The sequence below is a fragment of the Psittacula echo genome (assembly GCF_963264785.1).
Source record: "Psittacula echo genome assembly, chromosome: 2".
Taxonomy (NCBI): Eukaryota; Metazoa; Chordata; class Aves; order Psittaciformes; family Psittacidae; genus Psittacula; species Psittacula echo.
In genome coordinates, this window is record NC_137737.1 from 151,863,136 (window position 1) to 151,888,224 (window position 25,089).

Below are 25,089 nucleotides of genomic sequence, written 5' to 3' on the forward strand. Positions count from 1 at the left end.
ATTTTTAATAACTGAGAAGTCTAAATTCCCAGCATTCTTTCAGATCATTTATTACACTAAACTACCTTGAGCTACCTTTGCATGACAACAGGGCAGAACTACACAGTCACTCAGTTAACAACACACGTTCACCTGCTGTCTGCGAGTGCGCTCTTACACAGAAGAACTGTAAAATCAACAAAGAACTTCACTGCAACATCACTGTTTCACAGCAATTAGGAGCAACTTTGCTCCTCTTCCCAATTGTTCTGTGAGGTTAAGAACTAAGATTTCCCGTGCAGTTTGTGGTAGTATATGACTGTCTTTTGGCTAGGCTACTTAATTTATATGATGTTATTCCTATGGCAAAGTGTCACTGACTTCAGCTGAGCTCAAGAAATTCAGAGAATCCTCACTCTTGTAAGAAAGCAGAGCTTTCTATGATACAGAAGTATGCTCTGATCCCTGCACGTGTCATTTCAAGGGAAGTAAGGTATCAGAGGCTCCTGGAGCCAGGTTAAGTATGGGATTATAAGGTGTGCATTGGATGCCTTGGGAATGTTGGAAAAAAATAAAATCTCAGTTATATTCTAAGCTTGGTGAAACTGAAAGAAAAACAACACACTGAAACAATCAGCTGTAGGCGATTTCCTACTGTAAGAAGGATATTCCAAATATGCACTTATGAAACTATCATGGGATACTCTTCTAGCACACAATCCTGAAACTCGTAACTAAAACCCAAATACCTTGTGCACCTCTTAGTTTCACAACTGAGTGGTACAAGAGGTAATCCAAAACCCCAAAAGTAAAGGGTTTTCCCCAGTTCTCACAAAGCAAAACTCAGTGACGGTTCTACTGTTGCAATGAATCCAAAGTACTTCCTGCTTGGGAAGGGGAGAGCTAACATAAAACTTACACTCCAGATGAACACAGACTCTTACTAAAACACTTTGCATATCAGGAAGGTTGCAGTAGAAGAGGCAGTCGTGTGGCCTCCTGCCTTTTTGACTCATATAGACCCCTTATTCAAAAGAAAGGTGCCAAAACCACACCACTTTTTGAAATCAACTTCCTACAGGGATGCTGGGGATGGACTCTTCATCAGGGACTGTAGTGACAGGACAAGGGGTAATGGGTTCAAACTTAAACAGGGGAAGTTTAGATTGGATATAAGGAAGAAATTCTTTACTGAGAGGGTTGTGAGGCACTGGAATGGGTTGCCCAAGGGAGGTTGTGAATGCTCCATCCTTGGCGGTGTTCAAGGCCAGGTTGGATGAGGCCTTGGGTGACATGGTTTAGTGTGAGGTGTCCCTGCCCATGGCAGGGGGGTTGGAACTAGATGATCTTAAGGTCCTTTCCAACCCTAACTATTCTATGATTCTATAATTCTCTCCTTAACATCCTATAGCGCACAGATGTCTTGGCAAGGTTGGCATAAAAAAAACAAACCCAAGCTATTCAACCAGCTGCTTTGATTTTCTCAAGCCTGAACAGTCACATGCTCTGTTGAGACCTCTTTCTGTTTCTGTTTTGAGTCAATAAAAAGCTGATTGTTGTTTATTAACATGAGCAGCAGTTTTTAAATGATTTCTTGTGATAAAAAGAAACAAGACAACTCCTGTAGAAGTAACTCACCCAAATTAAGAAAAATAAAAGTAAGTCTCAGAAAAAAATCAATAGTTATTAACAATGTATGAGTGTCCATAGAGCATACAATAGAAGTTAGGTCCTTTTTTTCCCCAAAAACCTTTTTTCCAAACAAACATATAGCATCTTAACACGTAAAATTAATCGGAATCTTTAATAAATACCCCTGCATATGCTCCTAGCCTGAAGCAAACACAAAGCGCTTAGACCACATGTTTACAGGTTACCTTCCATTGACAGCACTGTTACAATCAGTGCAACCACCAAACTCACCGGCTTTAACTACATCTGCACCAAGAAATTATAGAGGAGCATTATGACCAGAAAGCATATTTCACTCAGCAGTTTCCAAGCAACTCATTTCCTATTTTCAAAAAGTACCAGGAAAAACACCAAAACATATGTATCTTAAAGTTATCTCTGAGACACTCCAAAGACGAAACATAATTGTTAGCTTGGAGCCCAATTGATCCAAATTGCTAGTAGAAGGGGATAAAAACAAGCTGTCCACTAGTTTTCTTTGCCTATAAATACCAGTGTCTGAGCCATCTTAATTGTTCTCAAGAAGAACACATCTGTGTGGTCTTAACATCAGCTAAGTCACCACTGGTGCAGTTATTGTACTACTGAATTAAAAGCAGAAATTTTTCACTTAACTCTGGCATCAGTAAACATAAAGGAGTCGTTTTTAACGTGTGCTACAACTCATTCATCATTAATTATAAAATCACAGAATGGTCTAGGATGGAAGAGACCTTAAAGATCATCCAGTTCCAAACCCTTGCCATGGGTATGGACACCTCCTACTAGACCAGGTTGCTCAAAGCCCTGTCCAAGCTGGCCTTGAACACTGCCAGGGATGGGGCAGTCACAGCTTCTCTGGATAACCTGTGCCACTGCCTCACCACCCTCACAGTAAAGAGCTTCTTCCTAATATCTAATCTAAAGCTACTCTCTTTCACATCAAATAAGCAGTATTTTCAACAAAATGTTTATTAATACACAATATAAATATTTATTCTGAATTGTATAATGTATTATACATTAAAAATGTATAATAAGTATTATAGCCTTGAAAGTATAGAAGAATTCTTGAATAAGATATTCTATTCCAAGATAATGATTTATTGCAATTGAGTTAAAAAACAATTGAATATATCTGATCCTGAGAGAAGAAAGAGTGATGGATTCCAATCCAAACCATTCTGTGATTCTATGTCAGCAACAGGGATTTTGTTTTGCTTCATTGATTCCACTGCCTCTTTCATACTTGATAAGCAGGTGAGTGTTACTGTCTACTGTTACTGTAAGCTTAGGATAAAAGTGGGAGGTCAGTTACCCCCAAAACTGTAAATCCCACTGTGGTTAGACTTAATGCCTGTAATCATATCTATTTATCCCATTCAGTACCCTGTATGAAGTATGACTGTTGGTGTACAGTGTGACAGAGTCTGCATCATCAAAACAAAAAGGTTAAAGTAGAAAGACTTGCAGCGTAAACATACTTAAGCCACAAAAAAGGACAGGAAAATTTTTCCGCAGTCTCTGTCAAACATTTGTTCATCAGCCTGTCAAATACTATAGGCTGCTTTGCAAGACACCTTGACCTGTATTTTCATCTGCAAGGAGGAAAGAAAAAACTGGAGAAAGATTCAAAGTGTAAACCCCTCCCTCTTTTCCACCCACGACTTCAAGGATAAGATTAGTCCTACACACAAACACTCTGCTTCAGGTCTGGCTGTGTTTGCTACCAGGTGCAGCAGGAAGTACAATGAAAGACAGAATCCAGGACTGCAGCTAACTCAGTGCTAACATGAGAGGGGAAACACTTCAGTGAAGTTAGGTGCAACCTGATTAAGCATCATTCATTTTATAACCTACACGATTTAGCAGCATTTGCAATTGTGTTGTCCTTTCTCAGTGTTACAATGAATGTTTTAAATTTGCACTCTATTTCACCCTGGGCTGAGTGTGATTTAAGGTAAAGAAACAGTAACTGATTTTTCAGTATCTACATAGCAAATTACCAAAGAGTGGCATGCTACCACCCCAGTCACCTGTAACATGTTTAGGTTATCAGAGGGGCTATCAGAGGGACAAGTTCCCATTTCAACTGAATAGTCCAGACTAAGAAATTCAGGAATTGCGCTTACACAAATTGAGGGTTTTCTGCAGCTGTCTGGGTTTCCAGTGGTTTTGTGACCCTACATGAGTACCAGCTCACAACATGTGCAGCAGAAACTGCTCCTGGGCCTGGACATCAGCACCCGCTCACCTTATTCTGCAAAATCCACAAAGCATGCACAGTAAGTCCTAAAAACACTGCATTTGTTAGACACTTCTAGACCAACTCTCCTGAAAGCCCACTTCTCCTAAGGATTGTTAAACTTGCTGCTCATGCAGTAATCCTGGAGAACTGGTTTAAATGCCCTTCAAGTACACTTATCAGTCAAGCTAGTTCCCGGCAAATACTTTTAGGCAATTTTATGTTAGTGCAATGCTTTTTGCAAGACTCTATCAAAATGTGTGCTGATGTCAGGCATGTTTCGATCCATCTTTCACTTACTCTATTTCCCAACCCACAGCCACATTTGACAGTTGTTACAATAATTTGGCTAAGGACATTTTCAAATTCATCATTAAAATAACTTTACTGCTGGGCAGATGTTGTACTTGGTGTACTGGGTTTATGCGATATGGTTTTGGTAACCGGGGAGGGGAGCAGAGAGGGGCTGCAGAGGTGGCTCGTGTAAGAAGACAACAAGCTGCCCCCATACTAGGCAGGGCCAACTTCAATTCCATGAAGGATCCAATACACTTAATATTTTTTTTAAGTGATTGCTGAATTTGTCTTTGAACTTGGGAGTAAGTTTTAAAAATGATTTTTTTATTTCATTTATCATTCATTCAACTTAATCATGAAAATTATCACTTTCATGAACTGAGTAAAGCTCTTCAGGTACGTTCCTTACAGTTCTTTTTAATGAAAGACTGCAACAATCAGTACATGTTATTCAATAAGAAACAGAAACAATGACACACATGAAAATCTTAGAAGATACAACTTCTCTCAGACAACCTGCACCGTCTCAGCGGTATCACTGGCTGCAAATAACTCTGTTCAGGAGCCACAGGGATGCCTGGGCCCTCTTAAGGCCAGCCTGGGTCATAACATGACTACAGAGATAGGAAAGTAGTTTATTTATCAACCTTCAATGGCAATCCCCCTATTGATCATGCAAGGTAACCTTGGTGCAGGTGTCTCATCTGCTTCCGGCCTTAAGCTGAAACCTGGTAACTTCCTATATGCAACATGTTTAGTTAATGTTATCCCAATACGGTGACCTTTTGTGCAAGTTTCTTTCTCTATTTCAGTTTCTTTTAATCTGTTCAGCAAGCATAGGTAACACCTGGCTGTAGTACCAGCTTACATCACAAACTTCCCTCTCAAATCATGCGGGTGAGGACTACAGAGGTTTAAATATACTGAGCCCAGGGAAGGCAGCAAGAAGCAAGTACCAGGCAAATCTATGCAAGCTAAAAATAAAGTAACAGTTCCCATTGCTCTAAGTGATAGCTTGCAGGGAATAACTACTCTTTTTCTTCCTGAACAGTAATTTACTTTGAATATGACACCCAATGTAAGGTTCTGCTAATTTTATGAAGAGCCATCTCTTAAAACTGTGAAGTTTATAGACTTAAAAACCAAACATTTGTTTAAATTATCTGAAAGCCAAACACTGAAATATTCACAACATAAACAGGAAATAAAATTAACTTACAAGTTACTATCATAAGAAAAATAAAAAAGGCAAGCACAGAGCATGACATCAAGACTATAATATAAGTACAGGCTTTAGTGACCATATGAAGGTAACCTATCCATTCATATGCAGCTTTAACACAAACATGGTGCTAAAAAAAAAAAATTAGGTTTTTGTATAAAACACAAAGAACACTAATATAAAACATACCCCATCTACTCTTGCATTAAATTTAATCCCATAGAAGTTGGATAAGCAAATTTTCTAAAGCCTAGGATGTTGTCTGGGAAAGAAAAGCTAAATAAGAAACAGTAACAGTTACAGGAGAAAGTAAGAAACAGCGAGACTGCAGTTTGCAAAGGAAACAAAAAACTGGATAAAGTGAACATTGCCTGGCACAGAAACAGAACTACTGCCCAGTGAACATCAAAGGTCCTAAATAAAATCCTATACTCTCAATCCCTGCAGGCCTCAAACAAATTCCTAGTTAAATCTAATGACACATTTTGCTGCCTCTGTGAAGAAAAAAAGAAACAAGATGAGGAGAGCCACATGCTGAAGATAACATGGAAGCATATTCCTCCACTGCGCATGAAGAACTTCATCTCCCCTTTCATCCCTTTTCCCTTTTTCTCCCAGAAGGGCATCATATTGCATTCCCAGCACAATGCCATTGTCAGGCAAATGCCTTTTTGGTATTTTGGTTTTTACACTTGAAAACTGGCAGCCAAAAGATCCAGCTTAGGAAACAAATATCCTACTAGAAAAGAGCCACAGTGTCCAGGCAGCAGGAATAAAAGCAAGGAGAATTGAGCGAGCTCGCTTTTCATCAGTGAGAACCAAAGAACTGGCCCTTGCTATTCCTGCGCAGTCCAGTGCTGCTCACTCCCTGTACTGGGCACACCAGCAAGTCAAGAGCAGCAGGCTGGGGAAGGCAGGCAGTAGCAACCACCACTCCTGCTACACACACAACCAGCCAAAGGGGAATTGTGTAACACCAGCACAGTGGTTCCACCCTTTGATAGGAGATGTATCGAAACAAAGAACAAAGAAACTTCTTGGTTAACAAGCTAAGCCTGGAGGAATACACCCTTTTCTTCCACGTCTGCTACACAAGTGATCAAAAGAATTGAGATGAGAAAAACAACCCCAAAGGCAGTACAAAGACCCAAAGTTACCCTGTTCTTTACTAACACTGTAATGAACAGCAGCTGGCTATACACTTTTAAATCCTGAACTGATTATCTATCTCCACTTGAAGGTGGTAATCTGAAAGTTCTTCCTAATCAAACCCATTTGGGAGGGGCGCAGAGAAGGCACTTCTTCCTGCCGAGGCACAGAACTTCAGCAATGCCACCTACACAACTAATGTCACAACTCCTCTTGCAGTGCAGGCAAGGAAGTTTCCATTTCCTGTGCAGGCACTGGTGCAGGGCATGCAGCTCCAGCAGTGCCCCAGCAAAGACTGTCTGACTGCAGTGTATTGAGGTAAGGAGAGGAGAAAAGAAATGGTCAAAAACCTTCATGGTAAAGACACAAGGATGACACTGTAAAACTTAAAGGGGTTTGGTTTATTTTTAATATAACTCATCCAAGTAGGTAGAGGATGAACCTTACCCCTCATTGTAATAAATTATTCTAGGTTTAAATACTATTTGAAAGAAGCATCTGCCCCGTTCAGATGACATAAGAAAGTACTTAAGACCATCTTCTCTCTAGCAGGACATTCTAATATTAGCTTCCCCACAGAAGTGCTGCCTAATTTTCCACAGGGAAAGGAGGAAGTTCCCTGACATTTTGAATACCAGCTCAATGGACAGGAGAACACGTGGAAGCTTCGACCCCATTTGCTAGTGGGTGTCAGAATTTCTTCAAATACATAATAAAGAAAATTTAGATGCTGATGTCATAGAATTATAGAATGGTTTGCGTCAGAAAGGACTTCAAGATCACCCAGTTCCAACCCCCCTGCCACAGGCAGGGACACCTCACAGTAGACCACGATGCCCAAGTTTCTGTCTTCAGCATACTTCTAATTTAAAATTCATCCATAAGCTTTTAGCAGAGGTCAGCTGCTTAAAAAGGTATTTTGTCTTCAAAATGAACTAACATGGCTTTTAAACCCAATGGTAACAGTTTACTCAGAAATGCACAACCTTTTTGGAAGTAATTAAAATTCAGTTCAATGTGAGATGGTTTCCTGCTGAAACACTCCAAATATTTAGTTGTACCAAATTATTACTCACATATAATTTTCAGTGTCAGTGTTTCAGAAAGATGTGTTAAAGATCTTCTTACACTATCCCTGATCTACAGCTTCAAATCATTGACAATAATACTTGAAGTGACTGTACCTCAGTAAATGAAGGGTTGTCATTTCAGAAGCATACCTTTTCAGAAAGACCACAATGACAAAAGAGCCAGTAAAAGGAGATTACTAAAAGACATCTTTCAGCAAGCAGAAGTCGTGGGCAAATGAGGGTATCACATAAGCTTTTATGATTATGAATTAAATGTGAAAAATCACAAAGTAGGAGATTAATAGTGAGATTTTTTTTCTGAATGTGTAAAACTGAGCCTATTTTCAACCACGTTCAAAGCAAAAAACTTGTCTGAATTCTGCTGTGTACCTCCTCTTTCATTCACACACCTAAAACCAACAAAGAAACTGACAAACCATAAGGAGAGTGAGGAAAAAATAACTAAACCCATGGGTTTTGTAAAGAGAACTCTCAAGATCCAAGTAATTTAATATACTATGCCCATTTTTTGGTGGACAAACAGGCTTGTTGGCAACCTATTTGACACAGGCTATCTGCATTTCCAAAAAGATCTAAATGTTCAACAACAAACATCCTTGAAAAACTTTAATTGACATGAGGGGAAATCACTCTTCTGGAGCAGGAACTGTTTAAAAAGAAAGGAAACAGGAACAAACTGTCATCTTTGTCATTCAAGAGAAGTCATCAGGAAGCAGTTGTGTTATCTGTGCAGTTTGTGTTCAGACATTATCTAGAAAAGGATGTGAATGGTGAAGTGACAAAGTTTATTGATGATATAAGATGTTCAAGCAGGAAAAACCCAAAACATAGATGTAGAAAGCACAGGGAACTTCACCAATACTAAATGCCCATTAAGACAGCAAAATTATATATATATATACACACGCATATATATATATACGTATATATATACACACACACACATATATATACACGCATATACACACATAAGCATAGAGCAAAGCACACAGGAAAAACACCCCAAATCCTCCGCTACTAGGATAGACAAAAACATGCTGCAGCTTTAAGAGCAGTTTTCCTGAACTATTCATTGAATATTCAGGAGCTACCAGAATCTCAAACCATAATGCTGCAAGTCATTGGGGTGGAGTAAGAGCAGCACAGAGGGCACCATCATACCAAGATGCAAGTTCACAGTACATCTGTATTTCATTCTTTGTATCCCAAAAAGGTTAAAAGAGGAATAAAGGAGGCAACTAGGTTGACCTCAACCAAGGAAACATTTCCTAAGAGAGATGGGGTTAAACATATGTATGCTAAGATTTTTCAACCTCAGGAAGAAATCACTGAGGTAGAACAAGAGAGGCCTTCGAACTGTAAGAGCGGAAGAAATAAGCAGGGAATGATTACTTATTTTCTCACACTATTAAAACTAGGGACATCAAACTAAATCATCAACACGCAGACTTCATTTCAGTTTGCTTTTTGCCCTAACCACCACCTAGGTAAGCTGTGAAATTTAGGTTTCCATGGATGCAAACAAGTGATTTCTGAACTCATGTAATTAATGTGAGTGATATCCAAGACAACTGTCTTTAACAGTTCCATTACTTTCAGCTCAGAAAAGTTCTGAGGTGCAAATTGTTTGAATAGTATCACAGCAAGTTTCCCTGTTCTTAATGTTCTTCCCAAGGCAGCTGCTATTGAAGCAAGCCCACAGGAGGGCCACAAGTATACTTAGAGAGCTGGAGCACCTCTCCTAGGAAGACAGGCTGAGACAGTTGGGCTTGTTCAGCCTGGAGAAGAGAAGGCTCCAGGGAGACCTTGCAGCAGCTTCCAGTACCTAAAGGGGGACTAAGTCTGGAAAGAGACCTTCTTACAACCAGGGCAGGTAGTGATAGGACAAGGGGGAATGGCTTTAAACGGATAGAGGGGAGGTTTAGATTTGATATTAGGAAGAAGTTCTTCTCTATGAGGGTGGTGAAGCACTGGCACAGGCTGCCCAGAGAAGCTGTGGCTGCCCCATCCCTGGCAGTGTTCAAGGCCAGGTTGGATGGGGCTTGGAGCAATCAGGTCTAGTGGAAGGTGTCCCTGCCCGTGGCTGGGGGTTAGAACTGGATGGTCTTTAAAGATGCCTTCCAAGCCAAACCGGTCTATGCTATCAATCACTGACTGTTAAAAGGCAGGGAGCAGGGTTAGGTGAACTTGTGGTTTGACTTAATGTGGTGGTAGTTTCTGGTAAAAAACACTGACAACTTAAAATACTTTTGAGAATAACTTTCTAATCTTTCCATCATAGCACATAATACAACTGTTTCTCAACCCACACAGTGTGTTTCAATTCCTACCAGTTCACCTTTCTCACTTCTTAATGTGGATGGTCACATTCACATAAGCCAAGGGGTTTGAGAATCTTTAAGTTAAAGCAGCTAGAAAAGTGGCTAACAATAACGGTTATAACTAATATAATTTAGAGGAAAATACATCATCTTTCAGAACAAACTACCCAAGAAAACAATTCACTGAAGTTATGAACAACTTTATTTCTGCAAAATAAAAGCACTGTTTGTAGAGAGAGTTGTTACTCAAGGGTTTCAGAGCTCTTGCTACAAGCACTGAAGCATTGAAAAGCTTTGCACACAGACTTGATATCAGTCAACATCAGCTCCCTCAAGAAGGGACAGGATACAAGGTACAGCAGGAGGACGGAAAGCTGGGTGGAAAACATGAACACCAATGTAAAACCATGTCAGCAAACAGAAGGATTTCACTCCTTTAGGAATTTAACTTTTATAGTCAGCAGCAAATACACTTAAATCTTTGGTAAATTTTGCAAATAAATCTTGTATCTGAAAGTAAATTGTTTACTATGGACTATAAATTAGTGCCATCCAATTATTGTGCTCAAAGGCAGAGCAGAATTTCATATAACTTCATTATAAAGTAGTGCTTAAGCTTAAGACTTCTCAAGTTTTTATAACACTGCTTCTTCTTTTCTCAGTAGAAATTAAAACATTTCTGCCCCCAACACTGTGGAGCAATAACATGATGCTTCAGCTCCTCAAGTACTAAACTATATATGGTCTCCAACAGCTCCTGGAACACTATCATCATCTTTCATCATCTGTATTTTCCTTTACACTTCCTCCTATGCTTGTGCAATTTTTTGGAAAACAATGTCCAAGACATCATGACCCATTACATTAATGCATCATACGCACTTTAGGAGCACAACGGTTTGTCTACTTAGCGGGTCAGAAACCACAGCACTGCAACAGAAGCAGCAGCTCCACTCACACAACAGTTCTGCACTGATGTGTATGTACCCTCACACAAAGGGTAAAGCAGTAAGGTTAATACAGAAAATGGAAGCCAGACCGCAGGCTCCATTCATATCTTAATTGTTATAATAAGACATAAACCCCCCTGTATTGTGTCATTAAACAACCACATGTCTCTATAGCCTTTTATTTCCACTTATCCCAGCCCATGTCATATAAAGAGTCCCTCTCCAGCATCCCTGTAGGGCCCCTTCAAATACTGGAAGGCTGCTATGAGGCCTCCACGCAGCCTTCTCTTTTCCAGGCTGAACTTTTTCAGCCCATCTTCATATGGGAGGTGCTCCAGCCCCCTGATCATCCTCATGGCCTTCCTCTGGACTTGCTCCAACAGCTCCATGTCCTTCTTATGTTGAGGACACCAGAACTGCACTCAGTACTATAACCACCAGCAGAACATCATCGTTCTGTCCCATAGTTCACCCTTATAGTTTGACTCATGAGTCAGTGATTTCATACCAATCCCTGTCAGTCATTGTTTTCCAGGTTTATAGCATGAACTCAGCTCTCCACCCACCTGTATTGCCCATATTTACTCCCATTTCCCTGTGTGTGTGCAAACACACACACAGAGACACTGTTTCAAAGAAACAGTCGTATTGCAGTAATCACACTATGCAATGATTTCTACAAAAACAACAGTTTTAATTAATACTTTTGCATGTCAATTTGATTGTATCATTATCTTAGGACAGCACCACACACATCTCGACCCAAGGAAGTGGCACTATTACTTGTAGGAACAAGTTACACAACATGAAGCAATAAAGATAACAGGAGAAAGAAAGGAATAAGGTAGGACTGTTCTTTATTGCTACCATCAAAAGACAGAAATAGAGAGCAAAAAATAAATCCAACAAAATTAAAAAGAAATAAACAGAAAGGCAGGTAATTGCTTTATTTGAAACCAGGTCTGGCCTTCCACACAAACATTAAAGCTACAGGAAGGAGTCTAAGAGTTTTGGAAGATTCAAAGAGACATCAGTTGCATCCATATTTAGAATATGTACAACATTCGTGATTCAACTTAAAGGAAGCTGCTTTGCTGCAACTTGTCGCCCAATTAAATGAGAAAAACAGGAAGCTATACTAAACTACAAATGAGTTCAGCAAAAAGACCAGGCTTTCCTGAAATAAAGTGACACAGTTCCAGAGATTGTAACCAGACAGTACCATAGCCATCAACAAAAATATTTTTGAAGAACCTACTCTAGACATGGTGGAACACAACAAGGAACCATTCAAAGCACTTCAAATGAAACAGGGAGACAAGGAAGGGCAGGCAATGATGTCAAGAGTTTAAGTTATAGCATCTATGACCAAGAGCTTCAGTAACCTGCAAAGTGTCAGCAGAGAAAGCCTGGGAAGAAATGCAGTTTCTTTCTCTGCCAGTTTAAACAAGGTCTCCTTCCAAGCACTTCTGTGAAAGCAACACCAGCTCGACAACAAATCTGTCACCACAGGACTACAAACACTTTTTAACAGAGGTTCTAGAACTCTTATTTCTTTCCCTGTAACCATACTAGTTACTGTGTTAGTACTGTAACTGTACTAGTGAGCTTACAATGTTTTGGGCACTCAAGGTTCTGCAGGTCACCCCACTCCAGAAGATGCTACTCCTCTTGTACACTTGAATCACATCTGCTGTATATCACTACAATTGTTTCCAAATCTGCATACAAATAGCCCCAGTATCATAACACTGAAAACTAATCTAAGTAAGTCTTCACATCAAAAAGCCTCCTCAGGGTTCCTTCATCCCTCCCAGAAGACACTACAGGTGTGTGTATGTGAGGGGGGGAGACACAAATGACAACAAAGCACTCCCCCAAAAAAAATGACACCTGTGTAGGTGCTGCAGACATGACAATATACTAGAAACTGTAATGTATACCCTTCCGCCTTCCAAAAAGCAAAATTATTTTGCCTAAGTTAATTTTTTCCAAATTAAATAAGAGTTTAATTTTGGCAAGGTCTCATATGAAGAACAATTTGCAAAAGAAATCAAAGCATTGTTTATAAGGATAGGAAAATGTAGTGTGCAAGACCAGTTTTACAGTGAAAACAAACTTTGTCAGAACATTCAAGGCAACTTCATTCAACTTTCTCTTTAGTTATACTCATCTGTTAATAATGAGTCCCATCTTAATGACTAACACAGACGGTATAAACACTCTTCTAGGATAAGAGGTTGGTTTAGACAACAGATACAGTCAGGATATCCCACTTGGACTGTCATAGCATCATCACGCTCAGTTTTATAATTCCCCAAAATTCCAACACTTAGTGAGGGAAAAGAAATAAAAACCCAAGACACAACCAACAAGAATGTCAGTACATCTTACATCTAAGCTACCTCCTTAGAAATTCTGAGTTAAAAATCACCAAATTCCTTCTGTTTTCATAAATCACTTACCATCACCATTGTACATGATATTACCAAGAGCAAAGGAACAGACCATCATGGTCCTCCATGCTTACAACATGGCAGAGGCCACCACAGTTTGCACACTGTTATACTCTACAGACCACTTTTCTTGAGCTCCAGACAATATTCTCAACACTGAACGGATTGCTCAACACGTACTATACTTTCCCAGACCCATCCCAGTGTCACTCAGCTTGAATAAAATTAATCAGTTTCATAAACTGACAATTAACAAATAGTTTTTGAAGATTGTAAACAGGCCTCTGTCATCACTGAATAGAAGTGCCTATAGTTTGCTTTAACATCACTGTTACATTTTTATAAGTTGTCTTCATTTCTGGATACACACTGGACTAAACAACAGCTCAACTACTTTCACTGTGTTGTACTTTCAAGACACTGACATTGATATGGAGAAGTATTTAATAAAATGGTTTTGTTTGGTTTGCAGTGAGCATCACATTCACGTACTTCCTTCTAATCTACCTTGACTTCTACAAGACTTTTGACACAGTCCCTCATGACATCCTTGTCATCACGTTGGAGAGGATGGATGGACTATTCAATGGATAAGGAACTGGCTGGATGACTGCATCCAAAAAGTTTGAATCAATGGCTCAATGAACAAATGGAGATCGGTAATGAGTGGTGTCCCTCAGGAACCCACACTGGGACCAGTACTGTTTAATATCTTTGTTAATGACATAGACAGTGGGATTCAGTGCACCCTCTGCAAAGTGTACAAATGACACTAAGCTGAGCAATGCAGAGGGAAGGTGCCACCAGAGGCAAAGGATACTGGTGAATAAAAAAAAAAAAAAAAAAAAAAGGAGGAGAAAAACTGGTCATGAGCCAGCACTGTTCACTTGCAGCCCAAAAAGTCAACTGTGTCCTAAGCTGCATCAAAAAAAGCATGAGCAGCAGGTTGAGGGAGGTGATTTTTTCCCCCTCTACTCTGCTCTTGTGAGATCCCACTTGGACTACCAAATCCAGTTCTGGGGGCTCCGGCACCTGCAAAAGTGGGTCCAGAGGGTTAGAGGACATGAAAGTGGTGAAAGGGCTGAAGCACCTCTCATATGAAGACAGGATGACAGAGCTGGGGTTGTTCAGCATGGAGAAGAGAAGGCTCAGGGAAGACCTTCGAGTAGCCTTTCAGTACTTTAATGGGGCTTACAAGGAAGACTGAGAGATACTTCTTATCAGGGCCTGTAGCGACAGGACAAAGTATAACAGTTTTAAACTGAAAAAGTGTAGATCTATATCAGAGATGAGAAAGAAATTGTTTTTACAATGAGTGTTGTGAGGCCCTGGCACAGGTTGTCCAGAGAAGCTGTGGCTGTCCCATCCCTGGCAGCATGCAAGGCCAGGTGGAACACGGCTTGAAGCAACCTGGTCTAGTCAAAGGTGTCCCTGCCCGAAGCAGACGGTTGGAACTGGACGACCCTAAAGGTCCCTTCCAACTCAAACCATTCTATAATTACTAGCAAGCAGTGCTACTAAATGCTACATAGTGCTACTTTGTGACTAACCAAAAACAGCGCTACAAAAATGCCATGCAATTTAAATTTGAGTACAGCAGAAGTATCACTTTTCCAGAAGATGTGTAATAACCTAAATATTGCTTGGGCAAAAAATAGTTTTCATTAACTAAAACGTAAAGTATCTGGGAAATCTAACTTTCTACTTCAACAGTCGGGTGGCATTTTGAATACCTCTGGACAGAGGGTCCATAGTCTCTCTGGCCATGTGTTCATCAGATTCATAGTTAAAAACAAACTAATGAACCCCCAGAACAACAAACACATACAAACCCCCTCAAATCTAATCAGAATTTCTGCTTTCTTAGTTTCCTCCAATTATGTACTTGAAAAAAGCAGTGGCTTTTTTAGCCTTAGCCTCCCTTCTAAGGTCAAAGAAATCCAGTTTCCCCTCCTGAAGTGATGTGTGTTAGGTCCCTAATCACCTCGGTGATCTCCACCTGGACTTGTGGCAGTATGTCACTTCTTTCACCTACTGGTGAACCCTAAAGATAGTACTTCAGATGTGGCCTCACAGTTGCTAAATATAGGGGAAGAACCACTACTTTCTGGCTGCACTTACTAATGCAGCCCAGGACGCGGCTGGCCTTTGTCACTGTCAAACCCCACTGAACTTGCCATCTACCTGAGTCCAAGGTCCTTTGTTGGAAACCTGTCTTCTAGCCAGCCTGTACTGCTTCATGGGGCTACTTCATCACTGGTTGGGTGACATGATCTCGTGTCAGCTGTCCCTGCCCATGGCAGGGGTTTGGAACTAGATGATCTTAAGGTCCTTTCTAACCCAAATCATTCTATGATTTCACATTTCTCTTCATAAAGTGCCACAAGGCCCCTCCTATCAGGCCATTTCTCCAGGTTCCACTGAATGGTGATTCTAGCCACCAGCATATCAAGCAACTCAGTATCATCCAAACATACTTATTGAGATCACACTCCAGCCCATCACCTAGACAATTAGAAGACACCAAATAGTACTGGCCCCAGAACTGATCCTGGAAGGATGCCACTTGTGATCTGTTACTGGCTGGACTTCACTGATCATCACCCTCTGGGCTTGGCAACCCACTCACCCTGTGGGTTATTCATCTGGTCCATCTCTCACCAACCCAGACAGAAGGCTACCAGAGCAGAGCATATTGAAGGCCTTGTATTCCCACAGACTTTTCTTTTACAGAAAATTATTTCCAGCATCGTAGTAGGCTTTTAGTTCTCAGGCAGGTTTAAAAAAAAAAAACAACAAACAACAGACTCTATTTGTATTGCAAGTATCTATTTCTGCATGAGAAAGACCTCTATGTATTTTCTGATAATGTAGAAAGATGGATAAAACAAGTAAGGTCAAGATAGAAGTGGCTACTAAAAAGAAAGAAAAAGTATACATCCCTTGGTCTAAGCACAGCAACAACACAACTTCAGGCCTCACCTGTCATCAGCGAGTGAAAGAGACAAGGAGGCCCTGTGTGCACATCCAAACAGCCTTTGTTTGCTTTTTCACAGTATCATTAAAGGAAAAGTTTCTCCAAATCACCACAATCAAACTCACTATCCACAAAAATCTTACTTGTCACAATGCTTACACAAAACTTCAGCGTTAGCCCACTGGTATTTAAAAAACTATATATATAAAGCAGTTCAACACTGTCTCTTCAGAACTATAAAGTAACTGTTTGCTGCACTTCTCAGCAGGGCTCATACTTCCAGCTGTAGTTCTTCAGGAAAGGAAACTCATGCTGTTATCTCAGGAGTTTTCCTTCACACTCACCAGTAAACTTCAGGCCTCTTGGCCAGTATCAATCAAACCTGACACAGCATTCTCTAAAGAGAAGTACCAGGGCACATACTATTAACTGCATCCTGAAAAGTTTCCCATGAAATACACAAATGTACCATTGGTTTACGGCATGGTTTTTAGAACATGCTTATATTGCCTTCCTCTGCCCCTGAAACAATGCTAGTAATTAATTAGCATTATTGGCTTGATGCTGCCTCATGACTTTTCTGCAAGGTACTATTGCATTCAAAGTAAGATGTTAGGATCTTCCTTTCAGTTCCCCTCTATGAATTTGTTTCACATCTGTTTGTTATTAATTTTTTTTTAAAACACCTTCATTTACATCATTACAAATCACAACAACCGTTATGAAAATTGAGTTTTACTCACTGGAGAGAGGAAACTACTGGAAATTACATCAACCAACCTAATTCTGCTCTGAATCACTCTCCTGCAGTCTTTCAGTGACACCATGCTGGATTACAAACATGGGTTTGTAGATTGTTTCCCCCCATCCCTTTCTTTTTTTTTCCTTCAAAGAACTTTTTTTTTTTCCGTTTTTATTGCTTTTTAACTACAGAAGATTCTCCCCAGGACTCCAACCTAAACATTAAACCCAACTTTAAGTCATGCCACTTTAAGCACCAGTCTCTTCTCCATCAGAGCCCAAGTTCCCATGACTACATGGAACACGCTCTGCCAGAAGCATACTGATCAGAGGGCACCAAAGAGCACTTTCACAGTTCCCTAACTGATGAACAAACATGAAGAAGCCTGTTGGGAGTTCAAGAAGCGGTACTTCTTTAAAAACCAAATGAGCTACCAAAAAGCAGTATTTCCAAAAATGTGCCTGAAATAAATACAAATTCTCAAGAGGCAAAGCTAATTTGCCTGCCATGACTGAAACTTTGAACTAGCAGTGAATATTTTTTTCTGCCTCTCCTCACATCAGTCACACTGAGGAAAAAGGAGATTGCCTGCTTGTTGCAACCACATGCTTCAACTAGCATCAAATCAAGGTTAGAACCAGTTATATACTAAATGTCATACTAAGTGCCATTACTGTAGCATGTAAATGTAAAACAGCCTCAACTGCATTTTTGTAAGACCTGCTACTGCAAATACAGGACATTGCTGTCAAGTCTCCTTCTTCATCACTTTTTCAATATCATGACCAAGAGTTACCCATGAGCTGTCACTGAGGCCTCTGTATTTTGAAGTGCACATGAACCCATTTTTCCATCTTTGGTGCAATTTGCCATTCAGTATAAAAGCACTTATAAGCATCCTGAGTCTTACTTAGTAGACAAAGAAACTTTTCTTAGCTGGTTTTTAGGATGATCTGTTACCAAAAGCATATTTCCTTGACATGTGAAGATTGCTTGTGGTCTGTTACGTAAGAAACAGATCTTAAGTACAAAGCTCTCTATGATGCAAGACTGCTTCTGGCTGCCATAAGTAACACATTACAAGGTTAGGAAAAGCTGTGTTTAAGTCTAGTGCTCCTGGGGCCTCCTGGTTTCCCTCCCCCAAAAAATAAAAATTCATTTTAATAAAAAAATATTAAAGGATAAAGAATAGGATGTTACAATTGACCTGTTGTAATTACATAGAGGTGATGCTTGAAGAGAAATGAAGTGATAGAAATGACAGAAATTCTTCTCTTCAGACACACAGAATAGATTTTACCAGTTTTCAGAGTTCAGGCTAATGAACAAAGTCTGAATGTACTGCCAACTAAAACAAAAACCTGATTTAGACTAGAAATGCTCCTGTTTGCTTACATGGTTTCACCTGCCTCCCTTCACTGAATCCTTTGTCACTGGAAAGGATCTTGTGAGAGAAAAGTGTATGAAGTCAACGTAAATGAACTGACTGTACAGCTGTTTCAGGGCCACACAAGTTTCTACAAAATCATAAGAAGGAAAAACCCTGTCCCCTTCCCACTGGCCCAAAAGCCTTCCCCTAGTAGGGTAAGAAAAAATAAATAAATAAAAAAATCACAAACTGAAGCACGAAGGGAAAGTTACATACAGGAAACTGTGAAAATGATTCATCCACAACAGAACTTTCAAAGAAAATTTTTAAAAGGCAAACCAAAAATTTCCCCCATACTTTCCCCTTTCCCATCTCTAACCTTAGATAAGTGCCCATGACATGATGGAGAGCATCGAGAAATCTTCCTCTTTCAAGTTATGTTAGATTATACCAGATTTGCAGTGAGAACAACAAAATTTATGTTAGGCTGAACAGGAGCCAAACAGTCATTCTTTCACTGATGTAGCATGAACACATCTGTTACAGCACCAGCCTAGACCAACAGACCTCTAAGCTCAAGTAGACCAGCACAGAGAGAAGCAAAATAAGCAACTGTTACAGGAATGGTGGTTGGAGGGTGTTACTTGAAAAAACAAAACCAAATGAAAACCAACCCAAACATTTCTGCAGCCATATTTCATTACACTCACCAGTTAAACATTTATTAAAAAAGGATGAGTATATGAAGATCTAATTGGCAGAAAGCACATTTTAAGTTTTTGACTTCTCATTGAAGAGCAAAAGAAAGACATAAATAACAATGTTCAAGCATTATGAAAGTATAACAGTAAAACAGACATCAATCAACTACATCTATTCTTTATTGTATTATCAGCTTCTAATTGTTCTTTCTTATTTACCAGCCTGCCTAAAGACAATTTAACTATTTAAGCTTAACCTCTGTATCTCAAGGCAGCCTTGCAAGACATCTGCTGCTTTAGGAGAAAGACTCAGAACTGCCTGGTCACGATAACTGAGTTATCCCTTGAGTGCAAAGATGTCCTTTCAGCTGGAGCTGGAACGCAGCAGAATGGTAATCAAGACAGTCTTATGGTGATCCCACATGTGCACTACTTATTCTCAGAACAGATGTCATCATTCCCTAAAAATTCCAACTAGCTCACACAGTAATATCAACTCAAAGATTAAAACCAACTCTTCAAAATCTTAACACAAATCATGGAGCTACTGTATTTTACAGTAAAATGCAGAGGCTGTATTTTAAGACACTGTAGCAGCAATCTGTCTATACTATCTTAGGACTTCAACTTTTCCATAAAAAGTAATTAACCACCCACCTACATACGCAATAATCCACCTCTTCATATGAATATTATAAGAAACTTCTCCCAGTTCATGCAGAAATGTGAAGTTAAAAATGTCTTCTTTGCATGAGTGTAACATTAGGCTGAAGAAACCAACATGGAAAGTAGCAGGGCAACTAAGATGATTAAGGGAGTGGAGCATCTCCCTCATGAGGAAAGACTGAGGGAGCCGGGTCTCTATAGTTTGGAGAAGAGGAGACTGAGGGGTGACTTTATTAGTGTATATAAATATATAAAGGGGGAGTGTCATGAGGATGGAGCCAGGCTCTTCTCAGTGGCAAACAATGATAGGACAAGGGGTAATGGGTACAAACTGGAACACAAGAGATTCCACTTAAACTTGAGAAGAAACTTCTTCTCAGTGAGGGTGATGGAACACTGGAACAGGCTTCCCAGGGGGGTTGTGGAGTCTCCTTTTCTGGAGACATTCAAAACCTGCCTGGACACATTCCTGTGTAACCTCATCTAGGTGTTCCTGCTCCGGCAGGGGGATTGGACTAGATGATCTTTTGAGGTCCTTTCCAATCTCTAGCATACTGTGATACTGTGAGTACAGACTGCAAATTCTTTTAAACTAGACCCAGACTACAACATAATAGGTTTGATTTTTCTATTCAGAGTTTGAACAAAAAAATAGCATTACTTTAGCAATAGAATGAACCTTAAAATTGTGTTTTCTGATGGCCACTAGGATAACACTCACGCTTTTAAAATAAATATTACTAAAAAATTGATCTTGCTGGTCTTTGATAACAAATGTATAAGATGCCTATGCCTGGTTATGAAGATGACAGGGTCTGTTTTTCTTGGGCTGGTGTGACTGGATGATAAAAACCCCCAGTTTTCTCTCTTAGAAGGGAAAAAACCTTGACAATTTCCCAAAGTTTCAGTAGTTTAAACAATGTAGCCTGAAACCTTTCTAGTCAATAAACTGCCACACAGCAGCATTTACCTACTATTTTCTCCTTTAACAATACTACAACAGATTTAAGTAAACTCTGGGTGGTGTTTTATGGGGAGGCAGTGTTTGATGGCTTTGGGGCTTTTTTAATATGTCATAGAATCGACTAGGTTGGAAAAGACCTTTAAGATCATCCAGTCCAACTGTTACCCCAGGACTGCCAAGTCCACCACTAAACCATGTCACTAAGGACCTCATCTACATGAGTTTTGGACACTTCCAAGGATGGTGATTCCACCACTTCCCTGGGAAGCCTGTTCCAATGCCTGACTATCATTTCAATGAAGAAATTTTTTCTAACATGCAGTCTAAACATACAGAAGTCCTTTGGATAATCTTTCCTGGACTTCTGATTTTTTCAGGTATGTCTTCACATTTTTTGGGTTTTCCACTAAATCCTTACCAAGTGCAAAGTCATCAGAATTGATAAAAATGCCTGCTCTGATCTTTTCATCTGGAAGTTGTTCCAAAATTGCATCTAACAGGATCTAAGAGTTATAGTTATAATAGAAGAGTCACAACTAGAAGAGAATACACATCAATCTGCTCAGCTGAACTAACTGCACTTCTACTGGAGTTGAATCACGGGATAAAAAACCCAGCAACCAAGTCTATCATCTATTTTATTACTTCAGAAAACTTGTTATTTGTGATTAAGAAACAGTAAATTCGTAACTCTGGGATACCTTCAAGGAACTAGACAGAGACACAGAGGCACACAAAACAGTCTGCTTCTTTTTTGTCACATTCTTTATGAAATACTGGTTCCAATCTAACCCCTGCTCTGAGCTCTGGTAGGAGTTACACCAGACTCAGAGGCTACAAAACAGATGTAACTCTTGTTAAATCTGTTTAATTTCCCTACCAGTTCTGTTCGGAAAAATAGTTCCAGTTCACAGTCTTGTTCAGGATAAAGAAAATGATTAGTTTATCCACAAACCAGCTTATAGTCACTGAGGTAGATACAGGTTGTGTTGAATTACATTAGCTCTCAAATAATGACCTAAGATACTTCAGGCTGCAGTGCCCTAACAGCATGGAGCTGGACACTGGGCTGCAAGAGGCCAGTGAGGGCTCCACCCACACACAACATTAAGGTAAAAATCAAACAGCTCCAAGGATGGGATCATCCCCTTTGCCTTAACACAGCGGGCTCAAAATTGAAGTTCAGGAGCTGCTTGGACAGCTTTTTGCTCGTCCACAATGTGTGGACAATGGCAGCAGTAACAGGAGCCACATAACAGCCACTTCAACTGCTCCATTTCAGTCCCCTGCTTCACGTGAATCACAGCCGTAGGTAAGCAGATGGACAGAAAACAGCCCCAGCTTTAGAGCAGCGGCAGCAGAACTGAGCGTGCAAGCTACAGCTACAATAAAGACACAAGGACTCTAATGGAGCACTTTGCCTGCCTCATTCTGACCATCTGCATCTCTTCATGCAATTTAATATAAGCAAATTTTGGGAGAGCTGCAGATTTTCTGCAGTACATAAGAACAGAGCATACTTCTACGTCGTCTGCCATCAAATAAAGCGGGTTTTATATTTACAGTTAATAAATATAAGTCAAGCATCAATTTGAACTGCAAAGGGCTTAAGCAGGACACATAAAATAGTTATACAAACAAAATAAATTCAAGAAATACCAACACAAGCACTAGAAGCACCCACTATTCTCTATTCCTGTGATTTATAGCTGTCAAACCAGACACAAAAACTTTGAAAATATGCTCAATCCACGCAAATAGTGCAGAACACCGTGTATTTATCCTCTACATTTTGGTTTTCTTTGGACAGGCATTACACCACTCAGGCTGTACTGATGTACTTCCCAAATCATTAAAGCATTATACTGTGTTCTTACCCTAGAAGTCAGAGATGGTAGAATACATACGTTTGCTTAACTCTCTGAATGCTGTCGACTGCACTAGTGAGTATATACCAATGGCTGAACCTATTCCACACAGCTAAGACCAGGGGGCAGCAATACTGTCAAACACAAACCAAAACAGGTTTATGTCTGACAAACCTGTAAGCAACCACAGCTCAGTTAGGTGAGAAAATAGCAGTTACGGTTATGGGAAAGTTACATAAATTAATCTAGGCTACATAATAAAAATAAACCACATAATTTTAAAGGCAGTCATACAGTCATTCTATTATCTCATCAACTACTACAAACAAAAGCACTGCTAAGATGTTGAACATAGGAAGTTTTCTACTAAGCCAGCATTAACTAGTTTTAATCCTATTTTCCATACCCAAGACTATCCGGAGAACATCATGATTGGTTCTCTTTTCTTGCATACCAAATGCTTTGCTCACGCCAACACAGTCAACAAAACTAAAAAGAATCTATTAATTCCATCTCCTAGATACGCACTGGCTCCTGAATAATTGACAAATACTTCATGAACTGAGTGTATAATCCAAATCAACTCACTGCAATCCATGAAACAATAGCAAAAAGCTGTCTTCTTTCACAGTCATTACGCTTGTACCTTCAATCAAGTGTGGGGCAAGAGAAGAGCTATATTCTGTCTTGTTTTAGAGTCATTTGGAAGACATTTCCTCCTAACTGCTGATCTAGTCCATAGGAAATCACACTGAAACCTCAAATAGGAAGCAGTGGACTGATATCCCATAGGAACCAGCTCTAGAAATTTACCCATTTTCACACTCTTATTTCTTGACAGTGAAGCAGGATGAACATCTAAATGACTTTCATAATATGCAATAAAATAACCAAACCAGCAGTGAGGCTTCAAGGTTGAGATGCTGTGTCTATAATCACTCTGCTGCATTATTTTGCTCCTCTCCTTCTACCACCTATTTTGTTTTCATATTATTTTCCTCACCCCACATTATCCCTTCATCCTTACCTCATTTCTTAAACGAGGTCTCCCTTGGCAGGTTTCTGCAGTTAAGAGTTCTTCACTGACTTGATCTAACGAGTGGCTGAGAAAAACCTTTGCTAATGCTCCCAAACGCTTCCCTCTAAAAATCCCAACATTCACTTTTCTTTCCTGCTGCAACAACCACCAACACCAAAAAAAAACCCAAGAAGTACAACAGCAATATTTAAGTTCAGACAACTGCTTTATGCACTAATCTTTAAGACGCCAGGGCAGGAAAGCTTTCCGTAACTAGCTCAAAACAAGAGCAAAGTCCCACAATTAAAAGACCAGATTACATGCATACCAATGTCTCTAGCTCCCTTGGATTTGGGCGGGTGGTACTGCCCTGTCTCTGATGCCCTTCCTCAAAGACAAAAAAAAAAGAAAAGAAAAAGGAAAAGAAAATAAAGGGAGGGAGGTGTATGTGGATGATTTACCTCTTCCAGCAGCGTGACCGTATTTCTGCAGTTCTGCAACCGGGTGGTGAAACTGGAGGTGGTCGGGGAGTTGTAATCCTCTGTAGTCTCCGCGATGAACTCCGACACGGTGATCTGGTCCGGCATGATCCTATCCCAAAGGTAAAGCCCAGGAGGAGCCGAACACACAGATCCGGAGAAGGCGAAGCCAAGTTTTGGGGAGGAAGGTGGAGGGGAAAAAAGAATACGGAAGAAGGAAAAAAAAAAAAAAAAAAAGCAAACAACAGAGGGAAGATGTTAGCAGCCAGCAGAGACCCGCAGCATCAAAGCCGCGGAACCGCAGAGAGAGGCTGAGGCTTCAGCCTCCACATCCAGCCTTTCCCCCGGCCGCCCCCTCCTCCTCCCGGACAGGAGGTGAAGGGGGAAAGGCCCCCACACAGCACCGCTGCCCGCGCCGCTCGGTCCCGCCGGCGGGGAGAGCTCTCTCGGCTGCCTGCGGCCCCCCGACGGCTGCGGGAACGGGGCCGCCTCTGAGAAGCCCGGCCCCACCGCCGGCGCTGAGGGGAGGGCGGGAGAGGAGGGAGAGAAGGAGGGAGCGGCGGCCGCCAGCCCCCACCCCACCGAGCTCAGCCCCTTTCCACACCCGTCGCCGACCCCCCTGACGCCCCTCGCCTTAACCGTCGCTCCCGCCCGCCGCCAACTTGAGCACTAACTTGTGCGGGCTCCGGCTGCGCCCCCCGGCCGGGGGGAAGGAGGGGAAGGGCCGGGGCTGGCGGGGGCTTGGCCGGGGCTGGCAGGGCTCCCACCACCGCTGACAGTCACCCGGTGACTGACACGCGCTACCCAACGCCCGCCCGCAGCTGTTACGTGAGGCCAACGAGGAAGTGCTCTGCGCATGCGCTAGCTGCCTCCCTCCCTCTGCCGGCGGCTCCGTCCCCTCCTCCGGCCTAGCGCACGCCCCCG

At 40.9% G+C, this 25,089-nt stretch overlaps 1 protein-coding gene across 2 annotated transcripts in view; it reads right to left on the reverse strand.

Moving 5' to 3' along the window:
* Positions 1 to 24,791, reverse strand: part of ASAP1 (ArfGAP with SH3 domain, ankyrin repeat and PH domain 1) — a 123,692-nt gene extending 98,901 nt beyond the window's left edge. For both annotated transcript variants that reach the window (XM_080639458.1, XM_080639457.1), the window contains exon 1: positions 24,148 to 24,791. In XM_080639458.1, coding sequence (XP_080495584.1) covers positions 24,148 to 24,273 — 126 coding nt within the window. In that variant the 5' untranslated portion in view covers positions 24,274 to 24,791. The remainder of the gene's footprint in view (positions 1 to 24,147) is intronic.
* Positions 24,792 to 25,089: the final 298 nt, after the last annotated feature.